Source organism: Odontesthes bonariensis, chromosome 7 (assembly GCF_027942865.1).
Source record: "Odontesthes bonariensis isolate fOdoBon6 chromosome 7, fOdoBon6.hap1, whole genome shotgun sequence".
Classification (NCBI taxonomy): domain Eukaryota; kingdom Metazoa; phylum Chordata; class Actinopteri; order Atheriniformes; family Atherinopsidae; genus Odontesthes; species Odontesthes bonariensis.
Window position 1 is genome coordinate 24,593,512 of NC_134512.1, and position 20,979 is coordinate 24,614,490.

The 20,979-nt window shown below is 40.9% G+C and overlaps 1 protein-coding gene across 2 annotated transcripts in view; it reads left to right on the plus strand.

Moving 5' to 3' along the window:
• tmem117 (transmembrane protein 117) overlaps positions 1-18,615 on the plus strand; it is a 48,426-nt gene extending 29,811 nt beyond the window's left edge. For both annotated transcript variants that reach the window (XM_075470266.1, XM_075470265.1), the window contains exons 4-8: positions 4,536-4,635; positions 9,006-9,103; positions 11,052-11,211; positions 14,564-14,693; positions 15,669-18,615. In XM_075470266.1, coding sequence (XP_075326381.1) covers positions 4,536-4,635; positions 9,006-9,103; positions 11,052-11,211; positions 14,564-14,693; positions 15,669-16,330 — 1,150 coding nt within the window. In that variant the 3' untranslated portion in view covers positions 16,331-18,615. The remainder of the gene's footprint in view (positions 1-4,535; positions 4,636-9,005; positions 9,104-11,051; positions 11,212-14,563; positions 14,694-15,668) is intronic.
• Positions 18,616-20,979: the final 2,364 nt, after the last annotated feature.

Consider the following 20,979-nt stretch of genomic DNA (forward strand, 5'->3'; position numbering starts at 1 on the left):
CGATTACATAAGGAAAAACGGCTCTCGCTGCAAATTGCGCTTCAATGTTGGCCTGTTCAACTGCATTGTATGGGAATTTGATATACTTGGGTGAGATGCGTATACAGTGAACCCTCGTTTTTCGCGGGGGTTACGTTCCAAAAAGAACCCGTGATAGGCGAAATCCGTGAAGTAGTAACCTTTATTTTTTTTTACAATTATTATACAATGAAATACTCCATAATACATTGAAACCAAAGAACAAAACCTTTTTACAGGCCCAAGCATTTGTTTAACAAATAAAAGTACTGTATAAACGTTTTTTTTACAAATAACTACTGTACTGTGAAATAATCATTTTAATCATCAATATGAACTGAAGGCTTCTAATTGCGGAGATCAGCACCGCCCCACCGCGACCCGAGTCATTGGATTAGAACGAGAAAAAATGAAAAATGATTTTGAAAAAAAAAATACAAAGTACAGTGAGACAAATAGTGACTCACGTGTATTTCACTGCTCTTCTGACTGAGCCGCTGCATCCTGACTCCGCTCTGTAGCGTTTTTTTTTCTTCTAAAGCCTGCGGTGCAGGTGTGTTTCTTCGAGAGAAGAACTTAGTTATCGGTAGTTGTTGTCGCTCTTTTTTCTTCTGGGCAAAAAGATTCTTATATACCGACATGCCACCATCGATTATGTTTGAGATCTGTAATGAACGTGTACGTGTACATATTAAACCGCAACGTTATTGACACACAGGTAGAGAAGAAGTGGAGAGACTGTTTAGCCAATCAGAATGCAGAACACAATGCACGATGCAAATCCGTGAAGCAGCGAGACCGTGAAAGGTGAACCGCGTTATAGCGAGGGTTCACTGTAATTCCATCCCACTCTGATGGCATGGCTCGGCTCAGGGTCGACTGGTGCAGTTCCAATCGGTTGGCCTCTATGTTGCGCTCCAACGACCGGCCGCAGCTTTGCGCACACTTCCAGGAGGATTGCCCTCGGGAACCTAAAGCGGCTGATGAGCCAGTCGCCATCATGTGCTTGCAAATCCTCTCTGTCTCTGAACACACACTCTCTTCGAATTGCACCATTTGCAAAGTCTTCTAATACCGCTAAAGCAGCCATTATTTTTAATGGTATGCATCGCACCACTTTGCCCATGCTTTTATATCCACTCGGACTAATTGTTTTCACATTTATTTATCATAACAGTTTCCCAACATCACCTCAAAGTGTCATCAAAGAATCAAAAGCTGTAGAAAAGTGCGTACGCCAGCCCTGAAGTTGGCGTGAGGCACCGCAAATTTCCACGGTCATTTCGCTCTTGATACATCTGATTGTTGACGTGAAAAAGTGTGTACGCCACTTTTTTGTGCGTACTCACCCTTTGTACATGAGGCCCCAGGTCTTTTCGTATATAGAGGTAGTCAAGCTGATCTCTTCATTTTTGGGGGGAGAGGGGCTTGTAACAATCAGGCCCTTTTTTGGGATTAGCATCACTAATAAATGGGTTTCTTAAGGCTACACAGCTAGTTCAGTCCCACTATCTAGAGTTATCTTCCCACTGTGCTTGTGGAAATGCTCTAACTTTCATGATTAAACTATGCCATGAGATCTTTTTTTATTGAATTTCCAGTGCTGAAGTGATCTCCCTTCACGATTATTTTCTGACAACATTCCTCCTTTAAGATAACAGTTCACAAGTATCCCTTAATGTTTCGATAATGCATTGAACAGTTCTTAACCCAATTTAAGTAGTTCCAGCAAACTCGTTTGCTTTGATTGCCTGATGTAGACCAATAAATCGAGTCATCGAGCATGACTGTTTAAAGAGATGAGAAGCTACTCAGCGCATCTGGTGGTTTTCAATAAGGGAAACATATTAATCACTGCAGTACTTTTCCAAAAGAAGGTTCTTACCTGTTTGCCTAGTTAAATCCAGTTGGTGACTTTTTTTCTTTTTCTTTTTTTTTTTTTTAACCTGGAATTTCACATTTGCTACAACTAATTAAGTAGCTCTGATTAAAACCATGGGTTACACTTCAGATTTTGCTACAGCATGTGGCATCCCAGTTTTCCTCTGAAAATCAGTGCAGTTTTGTTTTTTTTGAAGCAACAGAAAGCACTTCAGCTCATTTGAAGGCAGCTAGAAGTATTGTGACTGAAGCGTGAGTAGTGAGAGCTGAACAGACAAAGAAGTGCATCCTCAGAAACTTTATAAAACAACGGACTGCTTTGCACCAAAGCGAAGACTAATCTTGCATGCTACCACATAAATGCAGCAACTAAGATGGTCTTCTTTTTCTCACTTGTTAAAGTTGAACAGGGCTTATGTGAGAACTCTATAACTCTGTGTCCTCTGTAGCACATAATTGTAATTCTTTGCTTTTTTTTTTGATAGAACACGACAAGACAGGAAGGCATCAAAATGTCCTTGAATATTATGCCTGAACAAGTGTGGGAAACCTGATAAAATTCCACAGAGGGTCGAAAGCTGCCAGCGCCAGCCGTGCTGGCACCACCATTGCAACTGGCTCTGCGTTTAAGCCACAGGAGTCATTTTAGAGCTGATTTTACATGGTGCTTCTATACTGATCTTCCACTACACCAAATTCTCTCATTAGATCATCCAACTTTAAAGGCCATTAAATTTTCAGTTCGCATGAATAAGTCAAAGGGCGTCTGCCTCTGATCATGCTGTCCCCAAACTCATCATGGGTGCTCTGCAAGGGTACGGAAAAAAAAAAGAAAGAAAAAGAAAAGACTCTTTTAGTGCAGGAGTAACATTTGCTCATTCAAATACGGGAAAAAGGGCAAGGGTTGGCAGGAGGGTAGTTTTTTAGATTTAAAGCCTTGCATTTGGTGCCAGACAGCATTTCCAGAAGTATCGATTAGAATTTCGCTGCGGGTAAATGACTCCCAATGGGATCTCCTTGGGAACTGGAGCCGTGCCAAGCCGCTGAATGTCTAACCGACTTAATGCAGATATAAATCGCCATTCCAATCAAGGCCGTTTTATTTGCTGGCTTAAGTGAAGCAATACGTCACCCGCAGTGCTGCACATTTTCGTCAATAAAAGCCTGTCAGAGCTGTTAAAGGTACACTCCATAGATGGCGTATGATTTATACCTCCAGTGAAGGATATTTCCTGCAGTAACCAAGTAGTTGAGAACAGTTTGGGGTCAGTAACCCGCTACAATTAATAATAGCTGCTCTGTTTTGCCCATGAGACAATAATATGATCTGGAGTCACTTCACATGAAAAGGCATGAGGAGGCACATAAAGGCAATTACCATTAATGAGAAATTAACACTTCAATCTGCTACATTAGCTAATAGCTTGAACAGATTGTCCTCTGCTGCTCCTCAACAGATTGTTTAGACTTGTCTGACAACGAGTGATTCAGAAAGTGAACAGCACGCCGAATGGTGTGCTTAATGCAGTCAGCTAAAGGATGAAAGGAAACTAACCAATCATTGGGAAACATACATACTGGAGGTAAACTCCACCGGAGTAAGGTTGTAGGCAAGGTTTTCTAGAGCTTTATGTGCAATAGAAATCATTTTATCGGTTTTTGCTCTTGGCCACAAAATGACCGAGGAAAACAAAGACAAATGGAACCATTGACTTCAAATACGACCCCTTGAAAGCGCAGCCCAAGCTATATCCATCGCCATCTATTATATTCATGAGTATGACCTGTCGGGGGTGAGAGGAGGCGGGAGGGGGGAGGTGATGGGCGCCCACCTGCTCCACTCAGCTTCTAAGACACTGGCTGCCAGGAGATCAAACAGGCCTCGTCGCTCTCCTCTGTTCTCCTCCTCTCGCTGGCAAGTTTCATATAGGAGGCGACTGACCCACTTTTCCTCCCTCCCTGAGCTATTACCTGGAGAAAATGGAGAGATGTTGTGTGCAAGTGTGCTGGGTGGGTAGATAGGTTTGAGAGGCTGAACAAAAGCTTCTCATCTTCTCCTGCTGTACAGAGATGAAGGAGTAACTACGACTCCCAAGAAAGCATGTCATTTTTTATCAGATACTATTGCATGTGAGATTGTTTCTCGAATGGCGTGTCTCCACCCTGGTATGGGTATTGCTACTGTGCAACTGCACATGTTAACTCAGCTCACTCAGATCTGGTGCTTTGACAGGAGGGACCTCATTCTAATGGCAGTGGTGATTTGAAACCGGCTAGACATGGGACCAGCAAATTATCCATTTGCCAAACAAATGGATAATATGCCAAACACTGCAGGACCAAATGAAACTGGCAGTACGGCATCAGCTCCACTTCGCTGGCGTAAATTGTTTACAGTCCTGTGGGCTTTGTGGACGGTAGAGCCAGTAATCATTGTTTTCACAGGATTAGGTTTATATTGATTGACTATCATGGCTAGAATCGTGATACTTTGCCACAGTGACCATATTTTCTTGGTTCTATTTGACACTGCTGTTGCTTGTTTTGTTTTTTTGTTTGTTTTTTACAACCCTCAAAGGGTATGCTACCCGTTTTATGTCCTATTCACTCTTGTTTTTTTTCTTTTTTCCTCACAGGCCTCACATAGTGACCGATTACATGGGCATCAGGAATGAGAGTTTCATGAAGATTGCTGCAGTGGGGACCTGGATGGGGGATTTTGTCACTGCTTGGATGGTGAGATTCCAGCCCTCGCGTATGCTTGACACTGGAAAAGTTTATGAGGGTAAAGAGAGAACCCTGCAATATTAAAACCTCACTGACACACTGAAAAGAACCCTTTCAGCCATGCCAGTGGCTTTTAGCCAAATCCTAAATGACAGCATTATGCTAGAGGAACGGTATTTGTGACCTCCGGAATTTTATGAAATTTTCTTGTGTTGAAAGAAGAAGATTGGGTTTAAAGTTGCGCTATTTAGCATGCTAAATCTAACAAGGGTGCTCCTCACATTCTCATCTAATTTCTTAGCCAGGTCTGTTTTCTCAGCCATTAAAAGGACATAGCTACACTGCAGCCCTCCACACTAATTGAGTTCAGTCTGTGCTCAAACCCCTTGAGTAACATGCAGCTGTGATCTAAGAAGGGTCAGAGGAAACAATGGATGCACAGGGAGCGACAGATTATATTGGAGGAAGAACCTTCCTCTGTTAATTTGTCAACATGAAAAGAGGAGAGCTCTTGCGGGAGTGGACTTCCTGTGGTGGGAGGAGTGGGGCTTCGACACCTGCATGCACACAACTGAGACAACCTGACAAGCTGCTTCACCAGTCACATTAGTATTCTACGGTACGTACTGCAGGGAAAGAGGGGGGGTGGAAGGAGATGTAGAGGAGAACGAGGAGGGAGAGAAGAAGCAAAAGACGGAGGTGAAGGGGAAAGGGAAATGTTGAAGTGTGCTCGTAAGGGAGAAATGGGGGAAACGGCGCCCAAGAAGGTGAATCAAGGAGGCAGAGGTGTGTGAGTGTGTGTGTTAGAGAAAATGGTATGCTGTGCCAAAGTGCTGAATCCAGAAATTACTCACAAGGTTTTTTTTACATTTGATTAATTCAACAAGGTACTTTGAAGATGACCTCTGTGTCTCCTCTGCATAGCACAATGTGTCTCATCGGATGAGTTGACAGGAAGTGTTTGTTTTTGAAATGCTGCAGTGTCAGAATAATTTTGAACATCTCCCTGATTCAAATCTCTTTTCCCACACAAGTTTCACTGTCTGCAGCACTTTATGGGCAAATTGACCTTGTTTTGTACAGCAGCCCTGCGAATAGAATATCTTACCTTCTTGTATTAAAGTTATCCTGACCCAACTCTGAATCCCTGAGAGAACATTTCTAATGACGCTGAGTTTGACTGAAACATTATTACGAGCTTGTGCAAACACAATAGTATGATCTCAGGTTAAATATTATTAAAAAATGACTATTCAATATTAAAGCTACATACCTGTGCAGTCACATGTCATGTGTTTTTGTACCTTTTCAGGACTCGCTATCTAGTTCATTATCTAGCTGGTACTCTCCCTGTGTATATTAGTGCATTTGGGAACCAGGAGATTGGATAATAAATTCCAGGAGTTCCAGAATTTATTTTAAGCAATTCTAACAGGCCTGAAAGTCAATATTTGGTAAGAGAACCTTTATTCATCAACCCAGCCTGAGCCCTCTAGGACAAGCTATTACATAATTTCTTTTAGTAGTCTTCAGGAATAATTCTCCAGACTTCTTGAAGGACATTCCAAAGCTCTTCTTTGGACGTTGGCTGCCTTTTGTTCTGTTCTCTATCAAGATGATCCCACACTGCCTTGATAATGTTGAGGACTGGGGAGGATCCATCCCTCCATAAGACCCGTTGCCACTGATTTTCAGTCCAGCTCTTGGGTCATTTGGCATAGCTTAGCTGTTTCTTTTCCTCTTTCTCTTCCTTAAGAATGGCTTCCTGACAGTCATCTTTAAATGGATCAGCTGAGGTACCAGAACCCTGTGTCAGGGTTTGCTGATAATCTTTTCATATTTGTTTAGGTAATCTACTTTCAGATACTTTTCACCTGCTGTTGAAAGTTTTTTGTAGGCCTGCCACTTCTTCTTTTGTCCTCCACTTCTTGACTTTTCTTAAATTTCTTTTAAGGGCGTCCTGCACATCTGCAGACTGAGATATGCCACATTTTTCGGCTTCTAGCTCTTTGAAAATCACCTTGTTGGGGCAAAAATACTATTTCATGTTTGTCAAACTGTTGTCTTTGACATCTTTTTGTAGATGCAACTATAGAAATGGGAACAAATTATATGTCTCTGTGACAGGTGTCTAGTAACAAAGTGCCCAAAGATATCATTTGCTAAGTTGTTTGTTATTTGTAGACACAACACTGGTTCATGCCTTGAATATGGGGCCTTTTTTTTAACATTTGTCAATGTTAAGTGATTTAACAAACAAAAAGACATTCCTTTGAAAATCATCAGGTACAATACCAGACTGAAAATGAGTGAAAAAGCAGTCAATGTCCAAAGAAAAACTGTGAAAGATCTTCAGAGAAGCCTGGAGAACTATAGTTCTCAAGACCACTTTAAAGGTTTAAAAGAATGTCTGGCTCCTTGTTAGCAGATTATAAAGAAATGAGGGTTGAATCACAACCTTTGCACTGTACTGTATGCTAATACCTGAAGATACACCAATGTGTAACTGTTGCTGTGCTTTAATACCAAGGCCTTACCACTATAGTTTGCTAGATTTGCTAAAGTTAAATTAAGCCACTGATGTTGGAAGATAAGCACTGGCTTGGTCAAGCCTGTAGTGTGGAATTTTCCTAATTTGTTCTCTCAAAATTCAATGTTTCACCCATTGACTGCATTCAAAGAAAAATACTGGGAGAGCTGACACAGATAGATGGATGATGGCTGCTAATGTCTGTGAAGCTCACCACTCAAGACATACTGAGCTACTCAGGGAACTTATACAAAACATTCTTAGCAAGAAAGTAAAAAGGAATGTGCTATCTTGCTAAGCATAGATTAATAGGACTGATACTACTCTTGTGTCTGTCCATTAGAGTGAATATGAAACTACATCTTGGAGGTGGTTGACTTAGATTTGCAGAAAGCACGAGGAAACGGTTAGCCTTGCCCAATCAGACAAACAAGAAAAAAAAAGCATATTTAAAAAAATCCTCCTATGAAATCCACTAATTAACATCTCAGTTGTTGGTTGTCCATAAAGCAGTTGCCTCGCAAAGAAGCTGCACACAAGGTGGTTTTTCAGGCCCCAAGTTATACGTTTATGGCTAAAGCACACAGCTTTAAAAGTCTGGAGGAAGGAGGTTTCAACTTGCTGATTCCACATCTTATCCTCATCATTAATTTGCGACTGTCCTGCCACAGGTCTGAATGCTTGTCTGTTTTGAAAAATACACCACAGTTCCCAAAACCGAGCGGACCGAGGATGACGGTCAGGTGCTAACTGACCAGACAGTGACAGCCGGGGATGATGACCTGCACAGTTTTAATCCTTCCCACCCATGTTGTTATGACAACAGGCTCTCATTCACACTACAAACGGGCTCATGCACACACGCAATTTCTTTAGTTCTCTCTGGTTGTTTTATAAGATACAGTATAAAGTAGGGCTGGGCGAGTTAACTCGTTATTATCGCGTTAACTCGTTAAGTATTTAACCCCTATATATATTTTATCGCGCATTAACGCAGTTTTTTTTTCTCAATTTTTTTGCAATTATTTTTATTTTATTATTTTTTTTTAATATTATTGTAAAAGTCTGTTGCTCACAGGCTTTTATTTTGTAAAAGTCTGTTGCTGTCTGCTGCGGAACCGGAAAAGAAAGTAATCGGCGGATCCACCAAACATAGAGAAGGGTACGGAACTTTTACTCAGCCATTTTCATTTTAAAGTTATTCCAGACGGCGGAGTCGACAGAACCAAAGTCATCTGTAAACACTGCCAAGTTGAATTGTCTTCTCACCGTAGTAGTTCCAGTCTAAAATATCACTTAAAGGCAAAACACACAATTGATAGCAGCAAGTCATTCAAGGAAACAGACAGTGGAGCGAGGCTTCTACATAAAAACTACATAAAAATGCTGATGTTAAAAGTGTGTTTGCACAACAAATGTTACGGCACTTTCATTCATATGGCAGCACATTTAAAATAAAACTAAATGCTAAAAGCTATGCACTACTTTTGAATTCATTTTTGGATTTTGGGTACAAATGCGATTAATCGTGATTAATCAGGGAAATCATGTGATTTCATGTGTGAGCCCTAGTATAAAGGTGACAGGGAACAAAAAGTTAAGTTACTTTTATGCTGCGACAGCAGCCTGTGTTAAAGTTATCTGTCAACTACAGGAGAAGATTAGATGCTACTTTTTTAGCAAATGTTAGTGCTGATCAGTATATTGTTTCTTTGTTTTTTTTTTGACGACCCTACTTTGCTCAGAGACCAGCTAACTATCCTCCATTGCATTTTGAGATAAAACTGATAATGTTCTCTACTTCAGACATTCACAAGTAATGATGGAATTTCCTTTTTTTTAACCACAGGTGACAGATATGATGCTCCAGGATCAGCACTACCCAGATTGGGGCAAATTTGCCAGAAGGTTCTGGAAACGAGGCAACAACAGGATCGTCCTTTTCTGGTGTGTCTGAGATAAAATCTTTGCAGGATCACCCTTATCTTTGGCTGTGTATACATACCGTTTGTAGAGCAATTTCTCTTCCTACAAGCTAGCCTTATGCATGATACATAACTATGATGCTCTGCAGAGTTGTGTGTATGCGTGTGTGCACACATGTATGTGTGTTATGTGGTCTAGTCAGCCCGTTGCAGGGTTATGTGCAGTCAATTGCTGTGTTAATCTTCCCTCACTCAGTGTCAGCACCTTTAATTAGAGGAACAGGGTGGAAATCGATGGACACAGCAAGGTTGCGGGGCGCACCACAGCCCTGGCTTTTACTTACTCATACCAGAAGCTGCGACCCTGAAATAACTGCTAAAAAAATTCTGCAAACCATCTCTGATATGCTCATTATTCCAATTGCACCACTATTGCACAATCGCAGCAATGTTCATTCACCAATCTGTCAGAAATGGTAACTAATTGTCAGTCAAATATGACATGTGAACGCCTCCCCCTGTGGTTCATTCTGAGGTCAGTGAAGAAAGTGAATCAGTCTGACATCTGTTTGACATGTACACACAGAGCTAAAGGCGCCTATATCTCAAGCTTCAGAGAGAGTTTGGCCTCCATGTTAAACATTTCCTTCCCTGGAATCGATTCTCTTGCGATTAGGATGCAAGCAGACAAATTGTTCTATGACTTTTCTGCAGCTCTCCATTTTATTGATGGATGCCCCGGCTCGGGCTGTCACAATCAATGTCAGATTTGACGAGCCATCCTTTGAAATTCAGAGCTTGAAATGTGATTGATAAATGTGCTGCTGGATGTGTCTTGTCAATATGCGCAGATGTGCTGCAGCAAATTGTAAAGGACAGTTCCAAAAGGCTGGGTACGCCGAGAAAAAGATTCCCACTGTCGAATAATAAAAAAAAAAAAAAACCGAAAAATTTATCTCCCCAACTGTTGAAATAGGATATTAGCTGGCAGTGTCTATCTGCAGAGCAGCCAGCCGATGTGTGGTGTGAGAATACACACAGCAGCACAATAATCGCTGGATGACATTGAGACAAAATACACAGTGGAGAATAATACTAAGTCACCACGCTTCTCCTTGCATGGCTGAAAATGTTTTCCAGAGAACAGTGAATACAGAATTAGAGCAGTGCGACTTAAACTAAATCAAATTCAGAAAAGACACAGCAATCACTGCGAGCAGTTTTGTGTTAAATATGGAAATACATGGAAATAAGAGTAAAGAGAGTTCGGATTTCCACTGCCTCTGCATGTACAGTATTTTCTTTTATGCGCATCCATCTTCCTGGAAGCTTCATAAACAATGGTTTTGCAAATTTTGGTTTAAAAAGTGTTTTTCATTTCACCGTTGTTAGAAACCGGAGAGGGAGACTGACCCATGTCAGATTACTTCTCCTGAGGTTGTAGAGGAGTTGTTTGTCTTTCTTATCGAGCTCTCATGATATCTTATATTCAGTATTCAACATATCACTGTATCAATAGAAAGCTTGAAATGATTTATATCACTATCGGAGCAATGAAATTTAGTTTTTTGAAAGGTTGTGTCTGTTTTCGCCGAAATGGATCTTTAAAAATTGTCCAAAAAAACAATCTGCATTAAGAAATATCTGGTTTGATCGGCTGAAATCCCACTCTTTTTGTGTGTATTATCAACACAATATCAACGTTTCATTCTTTGATTATCACGGTTGTTGACAGTGCCGATATATATTGCAACATCCCTCATCCCAAAATATATTATGTCATTCATGGATTTCTTCCTCCTGTGCCTCTTTTCCACTCCCCTTCTTTTAACCCTTTCCATCCAACTCTCTCATCTCCATCTTTTACTTCTTCCTTTCTTCTCTCTGTTTCCCTTCACGTTCCTTCTTTACCCTTTCCTTTAATTCCTCCTTGCATCCTTCCTCTCCTCCTCCTCTCCCCTCTCCTGCAGGTCAGTCCTCATCTCGTTGACCTCGGTGGTGGTTCTGTTCATCAGCACCGACTGGATCAGCTGGGACAACCTGAACCGAGGATTCTTGCCCAGCGACGAGCTCTCCAGAGCCTTCCTGGCCTCCTTCATCTTGGTCTTCGACCTTCTCATTGTCATGCAGGTAGACCGCTCCCCCGTGGCCAATTAAAAAAATGGAGCCGGGACGTCTCTTGGCTCACTCCAATACCCTCCTTGCTAGTTCCCCCTTCTCCCTATTCATCAATGGGGCACTGCGGCACACAGCAGCGAGAAGGGTGTTTGATCACTCTTGAGTTGGCACAGACACAAATGCACACACTCATATTTCTCTTTCTCCTTTCTTTCAGTCTTGCCATCCCTCTTTACCCACACCCTACTCACAAACCCATCCTTTCCTCTCTTAAAGGACTTGTTTATTTTCTTAATGAGGACTCACAAGATTGGAGTTTTTCCCCTTGCTTCCTATATTTTTCACCACCCAGTTTCGTCCCTCTTTCAAGAAAGCGTAAATCAATAAAGCCGTGTCACTGGCTCATGAATATGTAAACCTATTCGTCGAGGAACAGATAAATTAGACGTAACACACACGCATAACGGGGCATTTTAAGATAAAGTGTGTGAGAGGGGTCTTTCACGCCACCAGTCATGAGCCAGAACCACAGGCCAGTTGTTTGTTTATTTAATTTTTTTTCACTTGTCCTCATTAGTGGGTATTAAAGCACACGCTGCAGTGCCAATATTTGTTATCCACTAAATATATGTTCCTGTGCTGTTTATTATGCTAATTACAAAGCAGTTTCATGGGAGAACATCTTCAATTGTTACAAATACACCACTCCACTGAAACCTGGCAAGGTCACCATTTTAATTCCCATGGTAACATGTATTAGAGCAAGTAGCACTAAAAGTGATTTCTAGGCTGTATTTATTGAAACAATTCATTATTCTAGGAAGGGCCTCTGGCTGCTCTGGCCACTAATTACTTCACACTGTGGTCTTCACCACATTAATTTACCGAATGATCATGATTATGCAGATGCATAGGAATAGTTCCGCTTACACAGTTGCAAGCGTTTCCGCACAGAGCTGCCGGTGTCTTGCAGAGGCCAGATCTTTCAGCTTCCAGAATCCAGATAGAGACCTCGTGTGACATGAAGTCCCCGTTTGGACAGCTCGTTTGATTGCAACCCCCCCCCTGTAACTTGTCGGTATATCATTCCCCACTCGCAGAGATCTGTTTACAACGCCCCCTTCTCATTTTCTGCACTGTGTACAGCAAGCACATTTACTACAGTAATTTATGAGATGAGCTTGCCTGTGCCGTTATAGGGCCCTTGCACCAGCAGCCATCACTACGTTCCACCTGCCAATAAAACTTCTTCCTACCAACAGCTTCATTCACCTCCATCTTGGAGCGGCATATCTGACATCTCCATGAGAAACGATGGGTGGACATGTTCTCAAGCTAATTAATGCCCCAATTAATGACCTGTCTGGATTTGCCTCCAAGCAGGGTTTTACTTTTTGAATTTAATGATTGTGCGTGTTCTCAGCTCAAAGTCCGATTTTTAAATTTTTTTTAAATTTATTTATTTATTTTTGTTCTTTGTCGATAAGCACGTACACATTTACATATACGGGGGATACGTGGACACATCCTGCGATCATATTCTTGTCATAAAGACTCGGTAATTCTTGGCAGGGAGGGTTAAATGTTATTATTACTTGTGCTTCAGCAACACGTACAAAATATGGAAGAGGAGAAGAGGATTTAATTAATATCCAGGGGGCTAAGATCCCACTGTTATGCAGTTCATAGATATTGGTATGGAAGACCCTGGATCATGTAGATTCAAACACATTGTAATTCCATGCAGCAAACACTGAGGAAACATGGGAAACAAGGGAAAACATTGCTAATCTGAAATTGTTTGCATCTTGCTTTTTTGATTTATTTTTTTCTTAAGTAGCAGCGATGATGAATTGTAATTTGCGAGATGATTAAGTCTGTCAGTTCAGTTTAATGACACTATTTTTTAAAACTGGGATTTTCATTAGTTTCATCTGTTTTTCATTTGAATTGCATACTTAACGCAAAGTAATTAATTACACTTCAGAAAGGGAACAAGGGATTTACCGATCCTGAATTTTTGTCCCCGATACCAATCTGAATCAGTTAAGATTGAGTAGCTCCTGAACTTCAGTCAAATATTTGGATGTTCCTACAGCACATGGTTTCACACCACACTTATATTATAGGTCATTGAAATCACCACCTTACATATGTGCTCGACACCTCAATAGCTCGGCAATGCAGTTTTGAAAACAATCTTTGCTTAATCTGTACTTAAATTGTTTTCATTATTCACATGGAAAAAAAAGAAGCCATCTAACTCTACTACTCTGCAGTATGAGATTCAGCGAGTTGCAGGACATGCAGCACTACAGGGTTTTGATCTTATGAGAAATCAGTCTAGCGTGCAGTGACACTAAGCAGTAACTTCTGGCAAATATCAGAGCTCCAGTTGCCTCCTTTCTCTTATCACTGTCCTGCAGAAACTTTCTCTTTTAAATTGTCCTCCTGTGTATGTTTGCAACGTTGCTGAAGTTGGCTTACAATTTATAGAGTCCTTTTCATCAGTTAATGGGAATCAGGTATGAATCCACTCTTTGCTGCATGTTGCTCCGGCTGCCCCAGCCTTCCCAATCCATCAGCAACAAAGTTTTAAACCACTGCAGAATACAAGAATGTATAATGATATGTTAACTCGTCATGTGCTGAGTCAAGTATTGCTTGTGCTAATTTCACATGCGGAGCTAAGACATGTTGGCATCTCCCAACTCGATCAAACAAAATCATTCATATTCAGTGTATCTATAGCAAAATGAAGCAGTTTTCTCCAGTGTCAGATGGAGATTTACTTCTTCCTTAGGCATTACAGGAATGCTTTTATGTTTTTCCGACTGTTTTTCATTCTTAATCCAATTTATGAATCATGATTTCTTTTTTCCTGGAATGAATAGTGACAGCTATTCTTTGAAAGTCACCAGCCAACAGATGTAACTATACACTGGCAAAGAAAAAGAAAAAAAGCTAAGTGACACCACAGGGCATAGGCAGCTTCTAAATGTCAGTTTGGTCTGCTTGTTGATGTATTTTGACATGTCGAAGTCCCAGTGCACTCTCCACAAGCCTGTAAACACAGCGTGATCTACAGTCTACGGCGGCCGGCACCATGTTTGACCTCCAGTCAGTGTGTGAAGAGACTCCACAGAGACCTAATATCAGCTAATATGAGAGACTTCAATGAAGTGTGCAACATTCAATAAAGCATGATACATGGTTGACATTTGTCATTGTCAGCGTGTCACTTAAATGTGTTCAAACTTGTTCAGCTGAGGCTACAGCATCACAGTTGTAAGATGAATTTCAAGTTGGTGTGTTTGTGTTGTATTTTTCTATCTTTCTTTTTCTTTTTCTTTTTCTGATCTAGGATTGGGAGTTCCCTCACTTCATGGGTGAACTTAGTATGAATCTGCCTGGAATGTCAACAACGCACGTGAAGGTCAAGCTTCCTGTCTGCAAGAGTGTCTTTAAAGAGGAGTACCACATTCATATCACAGGTAGTGTGAGGCACAGCTGCTGCTCTGAAAGATCAGAGTCGTCTCGTTGTTCTATGAGGAGTAGTCCCGTCTTTTCCAAACAGCTCTACAAACCCACAATCAGAAGTTGATTAAGTAGCAGGAAGATAGTGTAATATAGAGAAAGAAGACACATGTTTCTTGAATGCAAAAAGTGATGTGGCTGCTCTAGTTTTTCTCATTCCTCTCTTTTGCGAAGAGTTTGTTGGTTAAACCACAGCACCATTCATCATGCATGTGTAGCTGATGTATCACGCAGGTGCCGCCGCGGCTTTAACTGCATTTTGTCTTCCTCCTGTTCCTCCCTGTCATGCAAGACGCTTCTCTCATCATTTCTCACATCTAGGCCTCCTAATGTTCTCTTTAAATGAGTGCATTCCCCCTTTAAAACTGTCCCCCTGGTTTTTCCATTTGGTTCTGCAGCGTGCACACGGCCTCTCGGAGCCATCAAGAGAAGGGAAAACCAATGTTCCTGAGCTAAATGTTAAGCTGTTCAAACGCTCTGTGATTTTTGCGAGAGGTTGTTAACCCTAATGCATTGCATATCCATTAAGCAAGATGTAAATGGCTACACCGCGACGTGATTGGTTTAACTAAAAGCATATTAACACCGTATATTGTGAAGAGGAAGGGAGCGGTGTCATGTATACCTGAGGAGACATCTGCCTGCTATTAGTCAACCTGGGGAGATGGCTGTCTCATGTAAATATACTGATCTCGTTAGGAGATACTCCAGAGGAAGTGGCACTTGTAAATGGATCTCTGCCCCACTGCATGAAGTGTATGCAAAGTGAGGGGGGTTTCTGATAAATGAAAGTGACAGCATATCTTTCTGTTGGACTCTGCCTTGTAAATCTCGTTTGGAGGAGACTTGCATCGCACATCTGTCATCATACCTGCAAAATCACTGGTAAAGTTTGTTAATGATCTTAACCATAACTCCATATCTCATTCCAGGCAAGTGGTTTAACTATGGCATCATCTTCCTCGTGCTGATTCTGGACCTAAACATGTGGAAGAACCAGATCTTCTACAAGCCATACGAATATGGTCAGTATGTCGGTCCTGGTGAGAAGATCTTCACGGTGGAGGAGCCCGAAACACTCGTGGACTTCAACCATAGCACACTCACCTACGAGTGGCGCTCCACCAACATTGACCCCAGAACTAATCGGACCTACGTGGAGCGGGACATGTTCCTCCACAGCCGCTACGTCGGGGCCAGCCTGGACGTCAAATGCCTGGCCTTTATCCCAAGCCTGGCAGCGTTTGTCCTCTTTGGCTTCTTCATCTGGTTGTTTGGACGATTTCAGGACAGCGAGGACTTCACAGAAAATCAAGACAAGACGTATGAGAGGATCACAAAGAAGTCTCCCTCAGAGTACAGTAAGGAGATGGGCGTGACGCCAGAGGAGATGCACATGGCAATGAGCGATAGCCTGAAACAATCGGGAACGCCGATGCTTCTGTCAGTGGACGGGTCTCACTTTGGAGCGACACCCTCTACGAACTCGACCATTTCAATGGAAACCCAAGAGACGCATCCGAGCATCATGATTGACGCTGCGGCGCAGGATGAACCAGCCGTCTCTTTTGATGTGCATAGACTCTCTCCATGATATGAACTTTGAACTGTATAACAGCAGAGGAGTTGCAATTAAGATGATCTGCAAGCGCAGATGTCATTCGTCAACATCTCAGATTGTTACTTGATTGCAGATAAGATGAAACCGTAACAAGCAGAGGATAAAGGGACATTAACGAAGGCAATTGATGGCTGTTGCAGGCGTATTAATATATTTTTGTATAAAAATTGTTGTAAAAGCCTCTATATTGGCACCAGTTTCTGATGCAGCGAGTGTGATAACAAGCAGATCTTTTGAAGTAGAAGGCAAACTCTTAATTGACATGGTGCTTGCTCGGATTTAGCATTTTCATAAATCACTTTTGTCATGGTTAACTAATGGGTGCCTATATCAGAGAAGTGTTTCTACAGCTGCGACTTGTAGTCAGATTGATTTTATTGTGTCAGAGCCGTGTTACAGCTAAAGTTGTGCCTTGATATTTCATATTTATATACAGACAGACCAATATTCTAACCGCTTATACTGCAAATGGCAACAACATGGAAGATGTCCTAGTTATGGTCTGCAATATAAATGTCTCTTTTCATACTAAACAGTTTTTTCATTTGATCCTCACATTCTATCATTTTGATTTATTCCTCTGTAATGTCGCTCTTAATCTATTTTAAATGTATATCTCTTGTCGAAATGACATGATTATCAACATAAATGTACGTCAATGACCTTTTCATACCCCTTCACTTGATATCACTTTCAGAGATAATAAATGCAATCAGCAGAGATGAAATGGCAAACCAACAAGCCGCCTCATGATTGCTGATGTGACTGCTGCTCCTTCGCTGAATACCAACAGAGTCAGAAAACCGGTTTAGCCCTCGGCATGAACGCGTGACTGAAGTGCAGAGGTGGCTTCTTCTCCAAAGCTCAGGGCCTCTTTATGCTTAGATAAGAACCTTGAAAGTTTTGTAGGCGGTTTGGCAGGTGAATGCATGAAAATTGTTGCGCTGGCACATTGATGTCATGTTAGGAAAAAAAAAAAAAAAGATCCAAACACTTTTAAACGCAGTTGAAAGCTGCGGCATTTATCTTTACACTGGCTTTAAAAGTGGCTTTTTCTAAACTTTCTTGTGCTGCACAGCTTATTTGAAGTGGCTTTTGTGATTTTGATATTAAAAAAAAAAGGAGATGTTTGCCCTTAGGATTTATTTCTACAGTACAAGTATCATATAGCTTAGTACTATATCACTAACACTTTTCATGTCAACCTTTACGCTCAAATAGAGAAGAGCACTTTGCAAGTATCTGTGACCAAAGATGCCGGATCATACAGTGTTTTGAACATACATATGCACATGATGAGAGACACAATGGGAGTATACTTTGTGCTTCTTTGTTTGTCTGCATTAATATATGATTCACTATGATTTACCAGTGTCCTCGGAAGGGATTTTGTTGGAGCTATGAAACCCAAATCAAGAGGCGATTAACGTTTTTTCCTCTTAAAGTGATCTGTTTTGTTTGCAACATCAGTGTGGTCACCTGAAAAAAATGAATAAATAAATATGGACTATGGAGTGTGCCATCATATATAAGTGTAATGTACTTGCAGTAATTGCAGTGTTTGAGCAGATTTTTCATCTGAGGACATTTTTGTTAGCAGTTTTAAACCTTTTAATTACATTAGTGCATTAATGCTCTCAAATGAATAATAATTAATTTAATTTCTAAATTAATTAAGAATAAATAAACAAACGAAGTCATTTAAAGTATTTTGATATTAATGCTTTTTAATTCACATGGACGATGTCCAATAATATGGTTTTTTAAATAAAAACCTGAGTATTCGTTGCTCTTGGAAATGGTGGCACATTCCATACTGGAGTTCTTTGTCTGTAAAGATTGTTTTATACTTAAAAGTGCATGTCGTGTGTGTGGAGGCTTGTGAAGTGTGTAGGTGTTTGCTATGACACTTCGTTTTCGACAGAGGCCATTCTGGGAGGAGGTCAGTTTATTTAGCATAATTGTTTTGCATCACTTGATTCCGTAATGATCTTTTTAAACAACAAAGCCTCAGTGGAGCGATCAGATATTAGTGTTTCACCAAAGGGCTGAACCTCTTTGGACTTGAAGGGGCTTTAAGGCGTTTGGACTTCATTCACCATGTTCATCTTTGTTTTCTTCGTGTTTTGTTGCAAAACTGACACATCCCTCGACCCCCGGGGGCTTTTAAATGCAGAGGAAGTCGTTCTGTGTTTGCGCAGTGTGGTGTACATCTGTTCAACCTTTTTGTTGCCAATAAATAGACACATTTGTTACAATCTGTAGTACCTGTTTAATTGTTTTCATTCAATAATATGCAAGTCCCTCAGAGCAAGGTCATTGATCTTGTATAAGTAGCTCCCACAGAGAAAAGACAAAAGTTCTGGTTTGCCTTTTACTGTATGCACGGTTGGTAGTTGCCAAGCAACAGCACAGGTCAAGCTTCTTGCAGCTACTGACCCAATTAACGTGGGCGACACAAGAAATGATGACACTATCTCTTTACAAGGACACTTGAATATGTAGCAGCCTGCATTCCCGACACCCAGCCCAGATTATAAAGACTCCTGCTCGGGGCCTGTTTGATTTATGCCGGTCGGAAACAATTTCAATTTGTAGCGTGTTTTGCTCTCCTGGCGGGATTTCTTTATGAGCACGTCTTTGTGTAAATGAGTTATTGATTGGATCAAAAATGAGGAAAACTGAACTCTCCGGACAAAACTGATCCTTGGTGTGGGGTAAGGAACCCTCCAAGTGCAGGCGAGAACTATCTGAAGGACAGAAAACAAATTGATGCAAATTGTATAAATTGAGAGAAGAACGAAGAAACAAGCTACAACAGAAAATGATGGTACATTGTGATTTTTTTTAAATCACTGTTGAAAATCACTATTTGAAAACTATTGCATTTGTTGACATGTAAGCTGCAAGGCTGTAGGTGTGAATGTGGGCTTTATAGTCAATGCTAGAAGGAATAGCTGTTTAAAGTCCCAATGAAAAAGCTTGTTTGAGGCTGGGGGGCTTCAACACGATGGTACATTTATGGGATAGATACCCGGTCTCCTAATGGGGCAAGTGTTGAGAATGATGTGGGGATGAATAAAAGTAATGATGGATGTAGACCGAATGATTTTTTTCTTCAGACACAGGCAGGCCTCAGACAAAGTTAATTGTATCAGGGTTCCCTGGTCTGAAACAAAACAAAACGAAGAAACTATGTTTGATTGTTAAGAACATGTGCGGCTTGTGAAGGATAGGTCGAGAGTTTACCACAGACTGTTATTGAAAAAAAGTGTGGCAACTTCTACATTTCCCACTGGAATTAATAGATTCAGCAACAGCCGCTGGTCTGCTTAAAGGCTTTGTCATGCAGGGGAAAACACCAACACTCTTCAGTGGAGTGCCTTGTGTTTTAACGGTTTCTGGTTGCAGTATTTCAATAGAAGTATTTTCAATGGATGCCAAGTTGTTATATTAGGACCCAAAGTGCAGGTTGAAAGTGCAAAGTGCAAATTTTTCGAATATCTTCCAGGACAATATATACTCTGAAAAATCACTGAGAATCCCAACAAAACTACATTTTTGTAATTGATGGGCCACATATTGGTGTGTAAAACAAAACAGATACCACAGACTGTAAACTAGGAAGTCAAATTTTCAAGTTCCCATTAGGAAAAAATCAACTACAATGTCCCCCAAAATCCCATATCCTGGAGAATGTCGCCAGTGCCAACCTGAAAATTCAACATGGCTGCCTGTACATTAAAGCGGTGATAGTTGCAGTAATAAACTGTTTATATTTCTAGCAGTATGTGTTTTGTTTAATCAGTTTCAGTTTCAGTGAATGTACTGCTATTGTGCTTATATTCACATAACAAAGCATAATACATAGCTTGTTAGTTTCTTTTGCTACCAGCTAACTCTGTCAGTTAGCATGAGGAGCTTTTTCACCTTGAAATATGGTCAAATTGGGTGTGGCAAAATTCCCAGCTGCGAGTTCCGACAGACTAATATGGGACCGAGAAATCATAGGTTTAATCTCTGCAACGGCCCATCATCAATAACCATGTCTCCTGTGAAGAGTAATTACATTCACGACACTGAATCCTGCCACAGCACCCTCTGTAGATGGTTTCTAATAAGAGCCACTGCCAAATGGTGTTATGGGTAGATTAGGAATAAGATACCTGCTGCGAGAAAACAAAGCAGCTGTATGAACACCTGAGGTCTTACTGTTGGTCGTTGTTTGTCTGGGAAAATAAATCTCATTGCTAGTGAGCATTAGCTGAGGCCTCTTTCAAGTCTGCCATGGGGCTGAGAAATGAGATATTGATTTTTTTTAGAGAACCGTGCAGTAATTGAGAGAACATATAGAAACCACAGTTTCAAAAAAATGTTTGTGGAGCATACTCGTGTTATTACCGGTGTATTGACGGCTTCTTTGGTACAGTAGATGCATTTGGGCAGGTAGAATTCACGAACAATAAGATCATCACATCCAACCTTTATGAGGCAGAAAAATGAATACATTTACAGTGCTCGCTTTATTTACTTGCATCTTTTATGATCTTTTGAAAGACAGGAACTGCCTTTGGAAAAAAGAAAAAAAAAGGGAAGCGCTATTGTTTCACCTACAGCTAAAT